At 38.9% G+C, this 22822-nt stretch overlaps 1 protein-coding gene across 1 annotated transcript; it reads right to left on the bottom strand.

The window, feature by feature from the left end:
- Positions 1-2427: 2427 nt before the first annotated feature.
- On the bottom strand, positions 2428-19847 carry si:dkey-112m2.1 (transmembrane protein 132D). The gene is made up of 5 exons (XM_053649433.1): positions 19579-19847; positions 17245-17531; positions 11910-12208; positions 4994-5232; positions 2428-4183 (listed from the first exon to the last, which is right to left on the bottom strand). The coding sequence occupies exons 1-5, from the start codon at positions 19765-19767 to the stop codon at positions 3122-3124; spliced, it is 2076 nt and encodes a 691-aa protein (XP_053505408.1). The 5' UTR covers positions 19768-19847; the 3' UTR covers positions 2428-3121.
- Between the last annotated feature and the right edge of the window lie 2975 nt (positions 19848-22822).

Raw genomic sequence — 22822 nt, 5'->3', positions numbered from 1 at the left:
GAAGAGAAGCAATTCTATAGCATGATGCTACCACCACCATGCTTGACTGTGGGTATAGTGTACTTTGAATGATAAGCAGTCTTGTTTATGTGCCAAAACACAGTATCCTTTTATAACCCAAAAGTTCTACCTTGGTCTCATGAGATCATAATTCATTTTGTCAATTGGCTTAGGTGAATGAGACGATATTGGCTACCTAACTAATATGAACCAAATTCAATATTATGGGATTACAGCAGAACTTTTAGGAAACATCTGTAAGTCATTCTTTCACTGTTCAGTAATGAGTCCATGAACCATTTCTCTCAGTGAACATTGGTTTTAAAACTTTTTAAGTAATTTTTACAAGTTGACAAATAAATTCTGGGATGTTCTTTCTGACATTAATCATAATTCTTTAATCAAAATCCTTTAAAAACACCTACAAATCACATACATATATAGACACACACACACACACACACACATATATATATATATATATATATATATATATATATATATATATACACACACACACACACACACACACACACACACACAATATAGTGAAATGGTGATCTTAAAGCGAAATTGCTTTACATTGCTTTTATTTACATAAGCGTACATAATCAATAGACTGGTTATGAAAAAATGGCAAGAGCTGAAAAATTCCAATCTTACTGAGTCAATTCTTCTGATTCATTGTACTTTCATTTTGTTTTATGCTCATGACTCAGATTACAGAAGACACGGTTCGCAGAGCCTGAATCAGAGCGTAATTGATTCTTTTCCTTTGTTTGCTATTTGGTGTGGTTTACCGAGTGCATGTAGAAATCACATGGAGTCAGTTCTAACTAATTGATTAGAGATTTACATAAATAACTAGTAAAACAATTGCGTATGTCATCCAGCAATTCTTTCCTCTTTTTGTTTGTCAGTCCAAATCTCCAGAACTCATGGCATTTCTGCAGCACTACAACTCTGTCTTTTGACGCAGCTCAGACCTATAAAAAATGGCTGCAACCCAAAACACATGGCACGTTAGGTTCACTTCCTGCAGTCAGGTTGATTCGAATCACACTGACGGGACGATATATCAGATATCAGATATTTTCATATCTGAAAATGCTCTAAGAATAGAAGAGAAACAAGAATGAAATCAAACAGGAGTTTATGTGACAGAACGATGTTTAATCTGCACATTCATTAGAGAGACAAGAGCCAAAAATAAAACCAGGCCAAACATAGTGTCATTCAGAATCAATTCTGGAAAAACTATTCGAATGTTCAATTATTTATAAGCATTTTGATCATTTTTGCGTCTGTGTTTGCACCTCTCGGGGCCAGCGTTACCTGAGGATTACATTCCAAAAAACTCTTTAAGACCCAATTACCTGCAGATAATTAGAACTACAATAATAATGGATTTGTTTGAGATTTCTTGTGTGTTTAGAGACCTGTAATCATCCTCATTATGCACTTTTTGCTTTTTTCAGCGTGGAAAAAAAAAAGATTTAAAAAAAAGAGAACACAATCAACGACAGTTACTATTTGAGCGTTTGCCTCCTGGTCAACCTGTACGATCGTCATTGCTGTTGTTACAGATTGCCAACAGTCCCAATCTCTCAGCAGTCCCCTGGTTTATGTACATATTCTTGTTGTTGGTGACAAAGGATCCAAATTAGAGACATTAAAGCCATGGTAAGAGATGCTTCCAAATCGTGCTAATCAAATTCAGCCACTGAGTCCACTTACATGTCCTTTATCCGAAATCCTACCCTCTATAGTATACATGTACTGTGTGACGGTAAGAAAATATGAATAAGAAGAGCAGCAACGCATTTAATCCATGCCAGAAGTTTGAAAGTTTTCGCAACAGCTATACTTTCTGGTTGGAACAAAAATTCAAGGTAAACACCAGTGTGATTCTGTATGTGTGGTGGTCTACCAGGTCAATAAGATAAGGTGTTAAATATAGCTAGCATTAAATTGGATTGTCTAAACATAAACAGGCCAGCTAGCTGTGTATTAGAATAAAGTGCTAAATAAAAATAAAGTTTTAATTAAATCATAGTTACACCAAGAGGCATGGATACCTAGCTAGTTAGCTCTATGCCATAGCTTAGACATTGTTCCATAAATGTTATTTTGTATGGATGATGTCAGAACGTTTGCCACACCCACCATATCAGCACAAAACTAAGTGCCTGTGTTCTTTCCTTTTTCTTTTTGAAGTGTAAAACAATAGTGAGAGTGGAACGTCGAGACTGAATGTACCATCGTTTCCATGGATTACATCAACTTCGCTGCAATCGTATTTCCCTTTCTGTTCTCTTACCTCATCAAGCTAGCACTTCATAGAGTTTCCTTCTTAATCACCAACCTTCATATGGGCCACCCAGACCATGTGCCATGTGCAAAAAAGAAAAAAAAAAAAAAAAGGAGTGAAGACTGCCTCCTCAGGGAAGCTTTCAGAATGACTGCACTGGGTTGTCTCATTTTTAGAACTTTTTTTTTCTTAGAGCATCTATTATTGACAGCTATCTTTAAAAGAAAAAAGTTGCTTAGAGCAGCTTTAAACCAATGTATGAGAGTCTTTGGACAAAACATTGACAGGCTACAACATGTACAGGAACAGGGATGTATAAAAATATGTAAAACCTTACTTAAAAAAGTTCTTACCTCATCCAACCGGCAAATGTTCACTTTATATACAAGTCTGTTGATTTATGGATTCGTCTCAGAGTCAGTCCTTGAAATGTGTGCACATTAATTCTTTCCAATATTCACAGAATATGAAAAAACAATATGTCAAAGAAATATAGAATGACAAAAAATGTATCTTTAATACAGGAAAAAATGCATTTCTTATAGCGAGTTTGTACAAATGAATGTATGTATGTGTGTATGTATGTATACATATATAGTTCTCTGCAGTTTCACAACCATCCCTGTTGGCCTTCAATCCTAATGATGAACACCTTGTGACAGTTGCCATGGAAACAAGACCTGATGAATGACCTGTCTTTTTATGGTGAGATGTGAGCCGGTCGGCGCCCCACTCCTTTACCCTGAAGGCATATGGGTGAAGCTACACTCTGCTCCAAAACACATAATTGAGTGCCAGAATCATGAAGTGCTATGCGACATTCTTCGTGGCATTCTCGTTCAGCCTTTCCATGTAGTTCCGGAGCTCTATGGAGTCCCCAAGCTCGATGTCTGGGCAAACCCACTGGATATCGTTTTTCCCAAGACCTAGTGGGCTGTTACCCAGGCAGTCATTGCTCGGCTTGGAGTGGCTGAAAGTGGTGAATTTGACCCGTTTCCTCTTGGTGGTGGGTGAGTTTCCCGTCTCGCTCTTGTGATCCCGTCCTCCCTGACCTTGAGTACTTTTCTGACCCAGGAGACCATTGAGGAGCTGGCTGGCCTCCTCTAGACCCAGGCTGGAGTCCATGGTGGCACTGAGCTCATCCTGCTGTAGGCACAAGCCGGCATGGTTCTCCATTAGCTCACCTTCATGCCCTAACCACACCCAGTCATGAGCATGCGCCATGCTCTCCTGGCCCTCCAGGGGGAGCTGTTTGTTTTGATACTGAAGGGCATAGGAGACACAATTGATGAGAAACACCAAGATGGCCAGGCAGAAGACTCCCAGTAGGGCATACATGCCAATCTCAAGGTCTGTCAGGCCACGCCGGGCTTGTAACAACTCCTCCTCTGTGGTGCGTCCATGCGGAAGTTCGGCCTGTGCTGGAAAGTTTGAGAAATCTGCAGGAATGTCTTCGATTGGGCGCTTATCTCCAAAAGGAGCACCTGTTTTAATTGTCGTGGCTCCTCTGTTGACCATCCCTGCCTCTGAAATGGAGTCACCATTGTTCAGGGAATTGGGTCTGTGCCTCCTGCTGTCACCATCATCATTACGGCTAAACTTGACGCGAACATTGGCGCTAACTGAAGCCAGAACGTTACGGCGCTTGCTTTTCTGGCACGAATCGGCTCCAGACATCTCAATGCGCAACAGTGTGCCCTGACCTTCACCTTTCACCACCACCACTGGCGACCTCCACCACATGGCCCTCTGAACAGAGACCACCCGCTCATCCAAGGACATGGCTGTCAGCATGTAGTGTGCAGGGTCATAAAGGTCAAGAGGCGTCACAGAGCCGTCACTGAAGTGCAGCCAAGCGCTGACAAGGGACTCCTGCAAAAACAGACAAGATTAAAACCTTTTGTAAAGAAGCAGTTTCACTAGTGCACTCAGTTGTTTGTGAGGTGAATTGAGACTGGAAGGCAAACCTCAACAGGCCACTACTTCCCTGAAAATCAACCCCTGTTAAAACTATGCATTTTAAAAGGTCTCCACAGCTCTTGCAGCTACGGATGGAGCTAATTTCCCAGCCAGAGTACAAGATGTAAACTAAATGCTTGACTTTAAAAAAAAAAATGACAAAAAAACCCCAGCATGATCCATTGCAAATACAAATAAAGCCAATCATGTTTTTCTTTAGTGCTTATTACAGATCTAGAAACACAAACAATCCAAACTGCATCTTTCAAATTCACCGACAATTTAGTAGATGGCAACGCTTCAAACTAGCCTTTGGTAATGTTGAGTGTTTTGGCTGCATAACACTCTGATCAGCAAGAACTCATGTCTCCTGGCTTATGTAATATCTATCAAACTGGAGGAGAAAGAAAGCTCCTGCTGATACAAGGGACTGGCTGAGTCAGACTAATCAGGGTCATTTCAACACGACTAGCAGTAACGAGCAAGAGGTATGAATTGCAGTTCCATGGCTGAGGTGATAACAAAACCACAGTTGCTCATCAGTGTATCCTCTGTGCAACGACTTGTACCTGATGCGACTGTGATTCTAACAATGATGGCCAAAAGAACACAGCAAGTCAATTATTTTGAGCCGAAAAAGGATCAAACGATTCAAAGCGATTCAGTGTAGTTATCTGTGTGTTTCAACAGATTTAAAAATTCTCAGAATTTCTGCTTGTTTACTGAACAACAAATGATGTGTACCTGTTTGGGGTTATGCATGGTGTCCTGGGTGGTGGCTGTGGCTGCAATGGCCCTGTTGCTGCCTGGACTGAGCTGCAGGGACAGCGAGAGGCCTGACACCAGCTGCACACCGAGGTCCGTAATGCTCACTTTATCATCCAGAATTCTCACCGTCCTCTCTGCCAGGACTGAATCCGATAAGGGGGACATCACCTGGGAGAAGCGAGAGAGCAGACAGCCTAAACCACACAGGCCCAGGTGTTTCCCTTACATACTATTGAGATGGGATTAGATTTCCAGACATATGTCGATTAAGTATTGTCCGAGGACATCTGTAGTAATTGTGATTGATTCCCATTTAATAACTGATCTTTGTATAAATCACAGGGATGGGAGTCTGAGCTCTGTTACAGGTATAAGCATTTGTTGTAGTGGGAATGGCCATTGCGAGTTGTGCATGAGAATGTATCTATGCTGGGAGCTCAATACAGTATCCAAAACATCAGAAAGCATCACTACTCTGACACGTCCTTTTGAAATGCTTTCTATATTGAATTGTTATGATTTTGAAAATTGGCCAGCACTCAGATTTGATTGGTTTTGATGGTACATGACAGAAAAGACCGAGCGAGCGTTTCCTGTGCATGTTGATGGAGTGTGTTTATCCTGAAACGCAAAACCTCTTTTCCCACAGGATATAATGGAATCTTTTCCAATGTGCCAGTTCAGACGGATGCATATTATCAAGAGTTATATCTACTGCTCATTTAAAGCACAGAAAATACAGCGTCAACATCTCTCCAGTTCTGTGCATGTGCACTCCATCAAAAATCTATTTAAACATATAAACATTGTGTATGTAGTACTTACACAATGGATTCAGATGGGACTAAAATCCCAGAGACACTCCTGTCATAATTACATTAATCACCTCCCTATGTAAAACGAATACAGTCTGAATATGGCTTCACATTTTTACATAAGACATGGGGCAGGAACACTGTGATAAAAATAACATTGTGAAAGTATGGAGGCAGCTTGGGGTTCTGCGAGCGAATGACAGTTCCTTCGTGCCCTCAAACCAACACCCTATTTTGAAGCACAGAACCAGCTGTGATATGCAAAGTGATGTGCAGCCTTTCCATCCACATCAGTTAAGGCAACACCAGCTGCCTCCATACTTTCACATGCTCCTCTGTCATAATGAGTGTCCCTCATCTCTGTCAGAGCCAAGCACAGCTCACACTGCCTCCCACTTCCTCCAACACTCCAACGTCTGCAAGCTTCAGCTCCACTACTCGGCAAATCTACATTTAACTCCAGCAGCATAACTGTAAATAAAAAAAAAAAAAATACAACTTGACGTGCAACTTCTTTACCATACTGCTTCGGCATACTGTCCCCCAGAATGTATTCAGTCATAGCAACAGAACCAACTGATCAAGCATGCTTTCAAAAGCCTTAACATAAAGTTTCCATGTATACAATGACAGAACAAATAAATCAATCAATTCTTACAATGAAAGAAATTTAAACCGAAAATACAGATAAAGTACACATCATATGGACTGATGGACAGCAGACAAACAGACATGTTTATATACATACATACATTACACATAAAGTGAAATATTTCAAGCCTTTTTTTTGTTTTTATGATTACTGCTTACAGCTCATGGAGATCAAAAATCCAGCATCTCAAAATATTAGAATAAAGAATTTATAATACAGAAATGTCGACCTTTTCATCCATGAATTATGAATTCCTGATCAAGGATTTTTTTTTCTCCGTGTGTTTTTACTCTTCTTTAGGCATAAAAAAAAAATCATTTTACTTTCATTTCACCTTTACAGTACATATATTTTTCTAAAAGTTATTGAAGTGTCCACTTTAGTGGACTGCATGCGTTCAAATGAAGAATTAGTGTCCTCTTTAGTGGCTGTTATGCAGTTATTCTATTGAAATCCTTGCAATAGCCAGAAAATGGCTTTTGAATAGCTGTCCACTATAGTGACCACTATGTGTGAAATAAATGAAGTGTCACTGTAAACAAATAAATAAATGAATTATTGCAGCTACTGCTGTGACCTATGATGTTGTCTGTTGCTACTCTGACCTGTGGTTGTGATTTCTATTGCTCTGACCTGAATTTTTTTTTTTCTTGTTGCAATTTAAAAAATCTAAGGTATTTGGTTTTTCTCATCAGTCCTTTTCCCCCACTTTATGCAAGTATCTGCACCAAACTTAGCTTAGCTGTCTTATATTGTGTTCATTTTTTAAATTGAAAATTGCTCAATAAAAATGCTATTTATATTACAACTTGCCAGCCATGTGTTGTACAATGAATGCACACTGAATGGCTAGAATGGCAGTAGACAGTTGTTTAGACAGGTCTCCAGATGATGTGAGCCAAATTTGGTGAAGATTGGACAAAATTTGGAGGAGGAGTAGCAAAAATGTCAGCTATATTTAAGCATTTTAGCATGTTATTGTAACTTTTGACAAATTTTGTCGCACAACCTCAGGTCATGGTCCTGAAGGTGCCTACCAAGTTTTGTGTCAGTGTGCAAAGTTGTTGCTGAGATATCCTCTTTGGCAGCTATGTTGTCAGATTTGTTGGCCCATTATGGGCAAACCATTTGGAGTATTCAAAACTCTTTTGATAACGTTTGTGCAGCTTACTCTAAAGATGATGGGAGCCAAATTTGGTGATGATAGGAGGAGTAGCAAAAAACCAAAACAGTCTTTGGACACATGGTTCAAAAATTATGACCATAATGTACTTCCAAATGAGGCCCAAATTTGACCCAATGGTGGCACTAGAACATGGGCAGCATTTGGCCCAAATTTGATCAGAGTGTGTTAAATTTCACAACTTTTTACCAGATGGTAAAATGGGCTGCGATTGACACCCCAGCCAGAAGAAGAAGAAGAAGAAGAAGAAGAAGAAGAAGAAGAAAAGGTAGAATAATAATAGGGTGCCTATGAAACTTTGTGCTTGGCCCCCTAATAACAATACACAAATTTACCAGCATTTTATTGTGATATTTCAACCTATTTTAAGAGTTAATCAATCATGCTCATTAGAATATTAGGCCATGCCCAATAGAACGCTCTCAGGTCAGTGATTGCTGCTGCTGTGTGAGTGTTTTATCACATTTCTGTCTTATCATTCAAACTTTGATGGATGTTACACTCTTTTGGCAATATATAACCCTGAAACCAAGACTTTAACAATGTGCTATCTACAAAAGAAGATCATTTTATGCACAATTTCCTCACTGCTCATTGCAATTCACTCTGCATTGTTTAGTGTAATTAGTCACTGTCTGTAATGAAGTGAAGGCAGCAGTGGACATTTGTGAAGGTTAATAGTGCGGCTGGTCAGAGGCACTGGGCATGGCTAAGTGCTCAGCTCGAGGACTCAGCTATTAGGAAGCATCAATGATGCTTGTGATTTACGTCCACACAGACTTCCAGCTCCAGCTCCTGCATCTGGGCTTTTTATCTGATTTTAATTTTCACCCATTGCAGTTTGAAGACAGAGCCTCAGACCAAGCGAGACAGAGTGTGAGGGAGCGAGAGAGGCAATTTTGCTATCAAATAAAGCATGAGAATGAACTAACAGTATTGTCAATATTCCTTTCAGGCTGCAGTACATGTATGATTTGGAGAATGTGTAATATAATTAGTGGGGGGGGGGGGGACAATGAGATCTATATATTCAGTTGCAATCAAAATTATTCGACCCCCATTGCAAATCAAGTTTATTGTAAAATTTACAGACTTTCAGCTGTTTGCGACGAACAAATCAAACAAATAACAAAAGCAATTGAAATAATTAAACATAATGAATGCTTCAAGTGGTTTCCCCAAATTCAACTGAAAATGCAACTTATAATGACTTCTCCAGTCTCAAAATCATTCAACACCCTGAATAGAATCCCTCACAACAGCCCAATTATGCAAAACAAGTGTTGTCTCAAGCACACCTGATGCAACTAATCAAGGGCTTCATTAGTTGCAATAGGTGTGCTTGAGCTGGAATACATGAAATACCTGAACAGGCTAGGGGTTTGTTTAGTGTACACTATCCGGACGGGGCAGAAAAAGGAAGCTATCAACGGCTGCAAGCAGATTTCTGAGAAGGCAGGTTGTGAAAAACCCTCGAGTGACTGCAAAAGACCTGCAGCAAGACTTGATGGCAACAGGCACTGAGGTTTCAGTGAGCACAGTAATGCGCATATGCAGAAGGTTCTTCTAAATGCAGAAGGTTTCCATGCCAGAACTCCAACACGTACACCACCACTGACCCAAAAGCACAAGAAAAGTCGGCTAAAAATCATATAAATAAGCCACAGAAGTTTTGGGATTCTGTTCTGTGGAGTGATGAAACAACCTTTTTTTTTGGAAAGTTTTGGAACTTTTCGGCAAGATGGATCAGCGATATGTCTGGAGAAAGAAGAATGAAGAAAGAACTCTCGGTCCACAGTCAAGCATGGTGGTGGCTCGGTGATGCTCTGGGGCTGCTTTGCATCCTCTGGCACTGGAAACCTGCAGCATGTGGAAGGCAAGATGGATTCATTGAAGTATCAGGAAATCCTAGGAGAAAACGTCATGCCGTCTGTGAGGAAGCTGAAGCTTGGGCATCATTAGACCGTACAACAGGACTATGATCCCAAGCATACCTCAAATTCCACCAAGGCTTGGTTTCAGAAGTTGTCCTGGAAGATTCTACAGGGCCATCACAGTCACCTGACTTGAAACCCATAGAAAATCTCTGGTGGGATTTGAAGAAGGCGGTTGCAGCACACAAACCCAAGAATATTACTGAACTGGAGGCCATTGCTCATGAGGAATGGGCTAAGATTCTGTGTTTATCTTTACATTATCTGTGTTTTTTGGTTCCACAGTTTATTCATTCCTATTCACAAAGCCTGAGCTAGCTGATGTTGAACTGCTTTCAGTTGATGTTGACGAAGATTTTCAGCTCTGATTCTAAATCAGTGACAGAAACAGCACTTCTGTCACCATCTTTTTGCTGATGTTGCTCTTGAAGGAGCAAAGGACTCCTTTGCCCTGGCAATTCAGAGCCAAAGTAAAAAAGAGTGCTACATTCTGCAGACATACACCATTCAGGATGTAATTGGAAGGTGGCTCAATGATGCTCCGCCTCCTTGTTCCAGTGTGACAGCACACACACACATACACACACACACACCCACACACATACACACTTGTCACAGCTAAGTGTTACTGAGACGTCACTGACATGCTTTCGTTTTGAACGAGAGTAAGTGCTAGGATAACTGCAACTCATCCGTCTGCCGTCTGCACACCACGGCACATCCTGCAGCTGCTGTGCCAGGAAAATGACAAATGGAGTTTGTTTTCGAAGCCAGGAGGCCATATTTATCTGTCCACACTGGAGACAAACACTCTCTATTGATAGGAGAGGTATCAGAAAGCCAGGTTTTATTTCTGCTTGCTGTTTCATCTGAAGAACTGAGTTTGAAGAAATGATGGCATGCCATGCTCACGTCCGAAACGTAATTACTTCAAAGATTTAGCATTCGAATGCATGGTGTCCAACATTTTTCAATGTCATTGCATTCAGACACATTTTTATTTGTTGTGAATTTATAATCAATGCATTCCTCCATCTTGTTTTTCAGCACAAAATGTACTTTTGCAATTTAATACCATCATGACTCATTTCAGGGTGCATAAAGCTGTTTTCTTTCTAAGATAAAGTTTTGAAAAAATGTGTTTTGAAAAGAAAAGTGAAAACACCATATGGTCAAATGTTTGTGGACACCTGACACCCTTTTTGTGCTTTTTGAACATCCCATACAAGATTCTAAATTTGATCCCCAAGGAAGTTGGGATCCCCAAGGTTCAAATCTGGGAAAAAAATCATAATAATAAATAAACATTCAAATGAAAGCTTATCACCAAATTGAGTACACATGTAGAATGTTGAAGCCTCTGCAAGCAACATGTCTAGTCCTTCTTGTTACTAGTTAATATGCCTCAAGCACCCTTAAAATATCATTCAAACAGGATGGAAGCAACTGAAGAAAGACTATTTCAGATATATGACTTTGCTGTGACCCTGTTTAGATCACTTCCGAAATTTAATCAGTTTATCTGCTGTTTACAAATCATATATCAGTATACAATAGATATAAAAAGTCTATAATATAATATAACATAATAATAAGACCTTTGATTGGTCAGAGAAGGATGAACAATTCTTGTGATTCGTCTATAGGTCTTATTTGGGTCACATGTTGTAGGTTCGTGAAAATTTTCAGTTGATTTTGAATTGAATTTTGAATAATTTACAGCATACAGATTCTGAGAGTTAGTTATTAAATGAAACGTAAGAGTATGTATATCATGGTGTTTTATCATCCAATATTTTCTGTTTCAGATTTGATGTATTTAGTCACAATGATTCTGACCTGTAATCCAAGTAAAGTCATTTTCATGCAGGGATATTTTTTTTTAAAGCCATATGTACACAAACCAGCGAGGTAAAATCCCATTCAAATGGATTCCTATTCAATCAAGATGCTCACTACAAAGGATGTAGGGTATAACAATGTATATGTAGTGCACTGAATGTCTTGTAAAATGGCAATTCAACCACATAAAAAAGAAAAAAAGAGTGAGTCCAATAAGAGCCTGTTGGACATTTACTACTTACATATCGTACATATTTAAAAAATAAATATGTTAAGAAATAACTAAATGATATGCATTTATTCAGAGCCCTTTTCTTGTATCAGGCTTCACAAGTCACTTTCGTGAACAAGTTTAGGAAATGAGGTTTGATAGAGTTGGGCCTGGCACTAAAACTCAAACTAGAACCTCAGAGCTTAAATATTCCACTTTTATTTTTTGCCTATATGCAAGTAAACAGTGAGTTTTGGAGACTCACCTGGACTTTGGTGGTTCCAATGTTCAGCCCTGTCAGCGTTGCTCCGTCTGTGATTTTGGCCACTCGTGAGTCCTCCACATTCAATAAATCCTTCACCAACTCTGTCACATCCACCTGCCAATCACTGCCTAGCAGGAAGTCCGGCTGGCCCCGCCCCTCCCCTGGCTCTGCCTCAAAGTGTGTGAGGACACGTACAGTGGTGCTCTGGTACTGTGGACCACAACCTCGGTCCCGCCTGCTCAATTCATCTTCATCATCATCTGCAGACCTGAACACAGGAGACAGGCTTTTAGAAATGTCTTTTATTTCCGTATTTCAGCCCATGGAATTGTAATACAGAAGAAATCCATCCATGGAATTCTAGCTAGCTTGTTCACATTTGTTAAAATTTGTTAACAGGCTGCAATGTGTCCACAAATACTAATCTCTCTCTCTCTCTCGCTCTCTCTCTCTCTTTTAACTGCTGCTGCACGCTTCACACACAGCAGCAGTTAAAAGTGAAAGATCGAGAGACAGAAACGACACAGAATGCTGTGATTAACACTTTGGAAGTTGTGCAGTTACAGGGTGAGGAGGAGATTAGAGCTCTTCTTAAAACAGCCTACTTCCTAGGAGAAAACAAATTGGCTAATTCAAAGTTTAGCCGGCTGGAACTGGTGAAATGTATCAAATAAACCACATGACAGTCTATGGAAGCTTCCTAAATGAGAAGGTGTGTCAGACATGAACCAAACTATTGCACGCTTATGGATAATGATGACAAATCGGTTTTAAAAAGTCAAGTGTTTTCCTTTGTACTGAAATGAGTGGACAGAGTTTAATAGCAAATGACTCATTACATGTGTGAGATACATGGAAAAAAACAAAATTAAAGTTAGTCAGGAAAACATATGGGTGGAAAATTTGTATGTTTAGTACATTAGTATTTTATATATATATATATATATATATATATATATATATATATATATATATATATATATATAAATTTTGTCGAGTGTGATGTACTGGTGGCTGTGCTTAACTAAATTTATTGTATGCACCATGTGCAAGTGTTATATGGCATTAATTAATTACTCAACATGCAATTTAATTAACAACCTTTTTTGTAGATATAATAAAATAAATTGAATTGCTCAATTTATGGATTAATAAAATAAAACCATAAACCATATCTGTACCCCTGAACCATTTTAAAAGTCTATCAAACTAATGGAGGACGTTATTTGAAGAGTGTATTGACTCCATTCAGAGAGAGAGAGAAAGATAGAGAGAAAGAGAAAGTAGGAAAGCAATGCTGGAAATGTCCATCTACTCATTCATTCATTCATTCATTCATTCATTCGTTCATGTGTTAGTTTGTTCGTTTGCTTGCTTATTGTCCAATTCAGGGTGCAGACATGCGAAAATAGCATACTAGTTTTGTTTAATTCTGGAAGAGATCTTTAAAAATATCACGGTTTTGTGTTGTAGGATTCTACAGAGAACCTTTTGGGGTTCTAGATTTTGTGACAGTGTAATGGAAAATAAATTTCTCTTTATAAACATAACGGTTAATATAACTCGAGCAGAAACGTAAGTAGTGAGACTGTGTTATGTTAGAAGTTCATTTTAAACACATACTACTGGAAATCCACAAGCACAAACACTATTAGCCACAACACGATCTTGATTGTCGAGAATTATGAGATAAATGAGTGTAAACAATAATCCTGCCCTCATATTTGACCAAAATTATAGTGAGCATCTTGTGTGGCTGCCTTCCGAAGCAGACAGACTTCATCTTTAGCAAATGATCTCCAAAAATGTTGCCTGCCAAGGGAATTCCACCTACAGGGTTTCAGGAAGTGGGAGGACATTGATAAATCTGGATTAGGAAATCCACAGCTTAATTTGCTGCTAATGCATTTAGAAACACGAGCAGTTCAGTCATACAGCGGCATACAGGGATTTTTCTTTTATTTATAATGGCAAAATTAAAAGAAACAACAGAGTGCCCGTCAGTGGAGGAGTGTAATATGATTGGTGCTCTGTGATTACTCAACCACGTCATCATCCTCCATTAAAGCTGAACCGCAACCCCTATACAACACAGCCCAGCTCCTGACCAGCATATTTTTAACAGAGCCTGTCATCTCGCATGTTCATGTCTGTGTTTTGACGTTTGCCCTCACTCCTCTCACCTCTCCTTATGCCAATTCACTCATTTATATATCATGCATGTGGCCAGCTTCAGGACCACTATAATTCCAGACGAGTGTAATTTAAAAATCGTCCCGTAGATGACCATGGCATGTGTCAGTATAAACCTGTCAGAGGTGACTCCAGATCATTAAAAACCATCGCTGGCATCCTGTCTGCTCCTCTGTCATGCCAACTCCAACGCATCAGGACAGTTACAGAGCCAGCAGAGACCTCAGGACCAGTTTTAATGAAGATTCTTAGAGGAGAAAGTGCTGACCTGGGGTCGGTCCCTACAGTTCTCAGTCAATACTCATCCATAAACAGCGTTGCTGTGATGGTGGGTAGTGATTTTTTTTAATCTACCTCAGTCTCTTAGATTGTTAAGCATTTATGCATCATGGCGTCTGATTCTAATGCATGATATTTTAATAAAGTTTCATATTAGATGAGTGCTGCCGCCTGTCTGAGCTCCTTAATTTATGAGCAGCAGCATTGTATGTGTCCTTCTCACTGGAGATAATTTCATGATCCGGTTCACAGCACCAGATTTTATGACAGTTGCAGCAAATATGGCCATCCAAACTGTCGCTCTCTATGAGACGCAGGACAGTTTCTGAACAATTTCGAGCACTGCATGACGTCCTACTTGCAATTTTCAAAAGTATCAAGACCACTGCCTTTAAACACTCGGACTTGCCTTTAAGCCCCAGAAAATTTATGGATGGAAAATGTAGACTGAAGAAGGAAACACAAAATGTTTTCTTTGCTAACAAATGTTATACGATTTTTGTAGGTTTGATCAAAAGTAACGTGAAAGTAAAGTAATTAGTCATCTGATTACTTTTTACCTGCAGTAATCAGTAATGTAATCAGATTACAACTTTAAAGTAGTAATTAGTAATCTGTAGTGGATTACTTTTTTTTTTTGAGTAACTTACCCAACACTGACGATGATAGATGAATGAGATCACAAACATTGACATAAACATCTAGTACGAGTCTATTGAATTGCCAGCATATTGCTTCATGAATAGTACTAGATGTAATTATTAGATTAATACCTACAAATTTGGTTCAATTTAATAATATGACTCATTTCCAGCAGCTTATAAAATAGCACTTGATCCAGCACACCCTACAGTTTTGCATTTTAATTTTTTATATTGTGCTTCAACAGTTAATTGTGCACACAACTTAAAGAAGCCATAATGTGTACTAGTAATATAGGCTATTGTATGGTGCTATTAATCCACCATTATGATTGGGCGAATATTGTATCTGTATCAAACTGTCCCACATTGGCACTGCATGTAATACTGCTCCTTGCACGAGGACGATATCATTCAAGAAAAATGCACTTATGTCCGAACAGTAACTTCCGAACAGTGCTTAAGTCTGTACTAACATCTGAGGTCTAGATACTAATGTGTGCAATTTCCGAATTATAGAACAGTGTAAGATATATGATATCGTAGCTCATAAGAATATAACGTGATGCTTTATACCTTTACGTTTAAATTACACTTCCAGATGAGCACCATTTAAAAAACATCCAACGGATGAGCATGTGTCGGTATTAACCTGTCCGAGGCAACCCCAGATCAGTAAAAGTCAGCTTCAACATCCTGTCCGCTCCTCTGTCATGCCGACTCCAAAACACATCAGGACAGTTACAGAGCCAGCAGAGACCTCAGGACCATGTTTCATGAAGATTCTCAGAGTAGGAAGTGCTGACCTGGGGTCAGTCCTTGCTGTTCTCAATCAATACTCATCCATAAACTGTGCTTCTCGCCATCAGGGTGAGTAATGACCTTTTATCTACCTCAGTCTCTTAGATTGTTAAGCATTTATGCATCATGGCATCTGATTCTAATGACTTGCATAATATTTGAATAAAGTCTCATGTTAAATGAGTGCTGCTGCCTGTCTGAGCTCCTTCATTTCTGAGGAGCAGCACTGTGTGTGTCCTTCTCACTGGAGATCATTTTCTGATCGGTTCACAGCACCAGGTTTTCATAAAAGTTTCAGCAAACATCAAGAGCCAAACTGACGCTCTCCTCGGTAGGCGTCATTTACAGATGTAAATAAATCCAGGATAGTTTCTGACCATTTGGGCACTACATTATGTCCTACTTGCATTTTTCCATAGTATCTAGACCACTACCTTTAATCACTAGGACTTGCCAAAAAAAAAAAAAAAAAAAAGAGGTATGGTTAGTGTGGACTGAAGCTGGAAATAGTGTATTCTAGTACATTGCTGCACGAACAGTACTAGTTGTAATTAATAACTGCAAATCTCATTTAATTGAACATTATGGCTCATTTTCAGCAGCTTATAAAATAGTGCTTGATCCAGCAAATCCTATTATTTTGCATTTAAATTTTTTATATCGTGCTCCGATAGTTAATTGTGCACACAACTTAAAGAAGCCATGAGATACTAAATTGAGATCATTAAACTGTAAGGTTTACATGGGATATAAGATATTTTTGGATGCTACTAATCTGCTATTTCGATTTGCTAAATATTGTAGCTGTCAAACTGTCACACATTGCCACTGGACTTAATACTGCTTCTCTCTCAAGCCATATCACCCAAGAACAACGCACTTAAGTCTGAAGCCAGAAGTGCACATAACTGAGACATGCCTCTATCATGTAACTTCCGAATAGTGCTTAAGTCCGTGATGACGTCTGAGGTCTATATACCAATGTGTGCAACTTGCCATTCAATCTCTCAGATTGATTTTATTTCATTTTTTAGCCAACTGACTTACTCAGTGATGTGACGTTCACATTCTGGACTCTTTCAAACTGTTCACCAATGCTGGAAATGTTTAAAAATTGTTTAAATGAGTGCACGTTGATGACTAAACGTCGCATGTAGCAGCCGGAAAAAAAAAAAAAGAAAAAAAAGCAAGACACAACATCTGTTTCTAAAATCACAGAGATGGACTATATTGGACAGGACTGAAATAATCATCCTGAACTTGAGCTTGTCAAGAATGTAGATATATTAGACAGAAACTTTTGGAGAAATGCAGACGTACGACTAACGATGCATCATTCAGGAACCAATCAATAGGAACAGTGTTTCTGATAAGCCTCAATAAGCCTCACCTCTGGTTGCCCCCGGAGACGGGGACCCTCCATCCCTTGATTTGGTTGAGCTCGGGGTCGGCCATGTCAATCTGCAGTGGGAGGCGGGGCATCCATACACTCACCTCCAGCTGGGCGCTCAGGTAGTTGTAAGTGAAGTTCAACATCATCCTCACCCTCCCTCTTGTCTCTTTCCCGTTCACATACACATAGTCGCACCTCTCAGACACCTGTGCAGAGAAAATCAAACCCTCAGTATAGACTAACAAGAATGAGATGCAATCTGCATGCATGTAACTTGTTCTGCATTATCCTCCAAACATCTGCAAAGTTACACTCCATATAGAAAGAACTGGAATAAAACTTGTCATTTGCTCGTGCTGATTTGTGTACAGCAATTTCTCAGATGTAATCTCTCGACACCCTGCAATTTAATTTGGTTCGATTTCAATTCAGTGTGCCAGGATATGATTTTTCATTTCTTTCCAGTACTTTTAGAACATAATATCACTTTCATCCATCATAAAAAAGAAACAAACAGCTTTTATATTTCCATAGTGTTTTGTTGACATTTTTTTTAATTAAGTCCAAGCACCCAATGGTGTTTCATATCTTTTTTGCTTTCTTTGTATTTTCCAGACTTCGATAAAGCACAATTATTAACATCATTACTTTACTTTTAGACTGATATCTCAAGTTTATGCATTATGTCCATGGATGTAATTGGTCTTTCTGTGAATGTACTCTCTCTCTATTTCGCTAAACATTGGTGATTGATAGGGATGACATCAGGGATGATGTCAGGACATTACATTTATGGCATTTGGCAGACGATCTTATCCAGAGCGACTTACATTTATCTCATTTATGCAACTGAGGGTTAAGGGTTAAGGGCCTTGCCCAAGGGCCCAACAGTGGTGGATTGGCAGTGCTGGGGCTTGAACTCCTGACCTTCTGATCAGTAACCCAAAGCCGTAAATCACTGAGCCACCACTGCCCCATTCGAAAAAATATATATTTTTTAAATATAAAGGAGAGAACACTGCAAGTTTGAGCCCAAAACGTCAGTCCTGGTTAACAACTGACACATCTTTGTATACTCCAGCTTGTTGCTAGCTTCTTAAGCAAGTAATAAACCACAGTGTGTGCTGCTGTTATAGTACAATACTGAGTGATTGGGTGATGTGTGCAAACGTGGTTACAGTTAACACCTTGAAGTTGATCATTTTTCCATAACAGTACATCCTGAAGTGTTTTATTCCTCTTATACCACAGACTGATGATGATGACGAAGAGGAGGAGGAGGAGGAGGAGGACTGAGTAAAATAGGCTGTTTGTAACCAGTGTAAGCTGTGAAAAAGACATCTGAATGCATGTGTGTGTGTGTGTGTGTGTGTGTGTGTGTGTGTGTGTGTGTGTGTGTGTGTGTCAGAGGTCATAGTTGCAGGTGTTCCCTATATTAATTAAAGCCAGAGGGAACAAACGCACACTCTGACACACACACACACACACACACACACACACACTACTGTAACACTCTATTTCCCAAATGCAAGAACAATGTATCAGGAAATAATTCATATTCTCAGCTTTTCGCCTCTGGCTGTAGAACCTGACAGACTTTTGTTCAGTCGACAGAATCACAGGGCCAAGAGGAGGAACGCGAAATTCAAATCATTTACAGAAGAGAAGGTTTATTTCTCCCCATTTGTCTCCACTGTGAGCATCTTCCTGCTTCTGTTTATCTGCTGTGTGTTTTAGGCAAACTGCAGACGACTATAAATGAACAGCAAGCAATAACACTGATTTAATAATAAATTAAATTCAGATTAAAATGTCAAATGTTTAACATGGCCTAGTCACAGTCATAGTTTATACACACGGTTTATAATATTTATATAGATTGATATATAATTCATTAATGTGTTTCATTTACTGTAATCTTGTACTGTTTCCATATTCACAGTTACGTATTTAATACAGAACTTGAGCAGAAATTGAGTCTAAAACAGCGACGTGCCTGCACAGTTCTGACCTTGATCTTAAGCCCATTGTTCTTGTAAGATGTATATCAAACATATATTATGATTTCATTTTGTGTATTTTAGATTTACTCCCTGCAAGAAGTCAAAGCACACAGAAGTTCATTATATGGCCAAAAGTATGTGGACACCTGACCTTGACACTCATATGTGCTTATTGAACATCCCATTCCATATTTAATCCTCCTTTTCTTTTATAATAACCTCCACTCTTCTAGGAAGGCTTTCCACTAGATTTTGGAGCGTGGCCATGGGGATTTGTGCTCATTCAGCCACAAGAGCATTAATGATGTAGTATGGCATTTACACTCACCTTAACAACGTCATCATCCATCGATTGACACTCCACGGACTCGGTCACATCAGTTACAGCCCCATCCGTTGCCACGGTGACCACTTTGATAGGCATGGCGACAGTCCTGCCGGTGAGCACGGCCGTGTTCAGGATCTCCGTCTCCTGTGTACAGACATCAGAACAATCACAGGATAAATCATTCTTCATTATTCAGGACTATTCATCATTCTGCCAGCTTCAGCGCTAGCGCTCACTGATCTTGACTTCATTTTTCTGGGTATTTGACATTCATCCTCCCCAAGTCAATGGGGTTTTTGAATGGGTTTTTGTTAAATGCTGTTTGGTTAAGGTCTGTTTTTAACACAAGCTCAAGATATGTTCACGTTTTATACTACACCATAAAATACATCAAATACCAATGGACAAATAAAAATTCTATACTCTCAGACCGAATTAAAAGATAACAAATAAAAGTGGGTCTTCAGAGAAGATTTGAACATAGCAATAGAGGTAGAAGATCTAATATGCATGAGGGACTGAAAGGAGTAGTTGAAGAGCTCTTACAGTATACGGAGTAAGGACATTACATATGTACTGGGAAGCAAATCCATGTAAAGCTTTAAAACCTACAGCAAAATTTTAAAATCAATGCGGAAATTGACTGGCAACCGGTGAAAAGAGGCGAGGACAGGAGTAATATGCTCACGTTTTCTGGCGCCTGTCAATAATCTAACTGCCGCATTTTGTACCATTTGCAGTCTAGAGCAGTTTATCCAAAATAAAGGGAATTATAGTAGTCTAACATTGATGTTATAAAAGCATGAATAACTGTTTCCAGGTATTTATTAGGGAGCATTTCCGTGATTTTAGCAATAGATCTCAGCTGAAAAAAAAGCTGATCCGAAAAACTGATCTGCTTATCAAAACACAATGTAGGATCTACACCAACGTTTTTTTTTTGTTTGTTTTTTTTGACATAATCATGCACATTGGTAGACAGAGAACTTAACTGATTGAAAATAGCAGTACTTGAGACTGGTGGGCCAAAAATGATTATTTCAGATTTATCACTATTTAGCTGTAAAAGAAAAAAATAAAAATAAATTCATGTCCATCCAGCATTTAATGTCATAAAGACATTCAAACAGATTTGACAGGAAAATAAAGCATAACAGTGATATGATAAGTTCCTCACAGAGCCTCACACGGAGCCTTTCTGAAGCTTTATGTCAGTTCTGCCATTTTTTATTACTACATCCTCTCAACCTATTCAAAAATAATAGTGTCTATTTACATTAGACACCCATTAAAATAGCATTAGCCACACAATAAAATAGCATTAGACATCAGTACAGCTACTCTCACCTTAAGTACCAAAAGACACCTCAGAAGTTCACTTTGATCAGCCAATTACAAACTTGATGCGATGCCACGAGAATTTCTTCGGTTTAGCATAAACTATGGATTTTATTTCAGGAGTTTACCAACATTAGCTAAACTAGCCAATTATCTCAATGCAGCACCATGTTAGCACTGACTAGCTTAATAATCTAGGTTATTCAAGTTACCTCTCCAGCCTAGTTAATGCTAATGCTAATAAGATTGTGTCATTTCATTAGTAACCTAGTTTGCTAGCTAGACAAAATATTTTGCTAGATATTATGTTGTACTTGAAACCAGTAGCTGTGCTTGCTTGGAAGCTAGGCAATGTTTAGTGAACTATTTTAGTTAAACATTTAAATTAGAACTGGTAAATTTGCTAACATATATAAACCATTGTTATGTTATCAATGACTATAAACATGTCTGAGGAAAATGTTGATGTTTTTGATGGTTCTGAAACGTAATTGTGATTAGGATTTTGGCTACGTTACTTAAGCTTAATTGACTCTGATGTTTGTTTACACCACATACTTTTTTTAATTTAGTCATCTGGTTTAATGGGTTGTCTGCAGGCTGTGGAGGATGAAAACTTGCAAACATGGGACGTGGAAGCAAGAAAATAAGGCTTGGACTTAACGGCATGAAAATGCATGATAAGACTTCACAATGAGAAAAAGTAACAGACAGATTTTAACAAACAAATTAATCAGAAAGTAAACGAAGTAGGTGAAAACAATAATGACACACTAGGGCAATAAACCAATGACAAGACAGGGACAGAAACATGACTAGAATCAAAATACACATGGATAGTGATCAAATCAATGCAAAAGTCACGGAAGAGTGTTCGCGCTGGAATCCATGCTGCGCACCAGAAGGTACAGCACACGCTAAAGAGGAAATACATGACAGAAGTAAACCATTTTTTTTGCTGATATTCCACAATATAAAATATAACTATCCATCCATCCATCCATATTCCCTACCGCTTATCCTGCACAGGGTCATGGGGAGCCTGGGGCCTATCCCAGGGAACTCGCGGCAGAAAGTGGGAGGCACCCTGGAAGGAGTGCCAACACATCACAGGGCACAATCACACACCCATTTACACACTACAGACAATTTGGAAATGCCAGTCAGCCTACAACACATGTCTTTGCACTGAAACCAAAGTAGTCAGAGGAAACCCCTCGAAGCCTGGGGAGAACATGCAAGCTCTGGGCACACAGGGCAGAGGCAGGTGTGAGGCAAATGTGCTACCCACTAAGCTAATCCACCGTGCCCCACTAAATATAACTATAAATGCTTAAAATGTATGAGGTGCCATTCTTTAGTAAATAAAATTTTTTTAATCATTTGGACATCAAAACTTAATTATTTTCCTACGTATAACACCACATCCTCAAGGAATAAAACACTTGGGGATGTGCTGTTATAGGAAAATAATTAAGTTTTGGATGATAACAGTAACTCCGCTTCATCACACCACCCTGTTACTCAGTACTTTACTAGAAGAGCACTCCACACAGTAATTTATTACTTACATATTCCAGTGTATTTAGAGTCCTCTTTTATTTTATATTTTGCTTTACATAGCTTACCAATACTGTTCTTCTTTGGACAAAGAGACACCATTATGTAATCCTAAAATTGTGGACATTTCAAGCCTGTTAATAGATTTGAGTTCTTCCAATGACCTGATTTTTATTTTTTATTTCAGTCATTTTCACTTCAGTGCACCACAAAGAAGAGACTGCTGCTTTCTTCTGGTGACAGGCGGTTGAGTTCTTCATTGTATCCTATCTATATAATGTGTCTTAATTTCCAAGGGGAATTTGAATATATAATTTCCTTTGAATCCCAATTTATGGAAATAGCA

Source organism: Ictalurus furcatus, chromosome 18, assembly GCF_023375685.1.
Source record: "Ictalurus furcatus strain D&B chromosome 18, Billie_1.0, whole genome shotgun sequence".
Taxonomy (NCBI): Eukaryota; Metazoa; Chordata; class Actinopteri; order Siluriformes; family Ictaluridae; genus Ictalurus; species Ictalurus furcatus.
This window is presented reverse-complemented; position numbering and strand designations above follow the sequence as displayed.

Coding starts and splice junctions, on each gene's coding strand:
- si:dkey-112m2.1 (XM_053649433.1), bottom strand. CDS start 19,767: ATGAAGAATGATTTATCCTGTGATTGTTCTGATGTCTGTACACAGGAG. Junction 12,209..17,244: donor GTCTCCGGGGGCAACCAGAG/GTGAGGCTTATT, acceptor TCCTGTGTTCAG/GTCTGCAGATGATGATGAAG. Junction 5,233..11,909: donor AAACTCACTGTTTACTTGCA/TATAGGCAAAAA, acceptor TGTGTGGTTTAG/GCTGTCTGCTCTCTCGCTTC.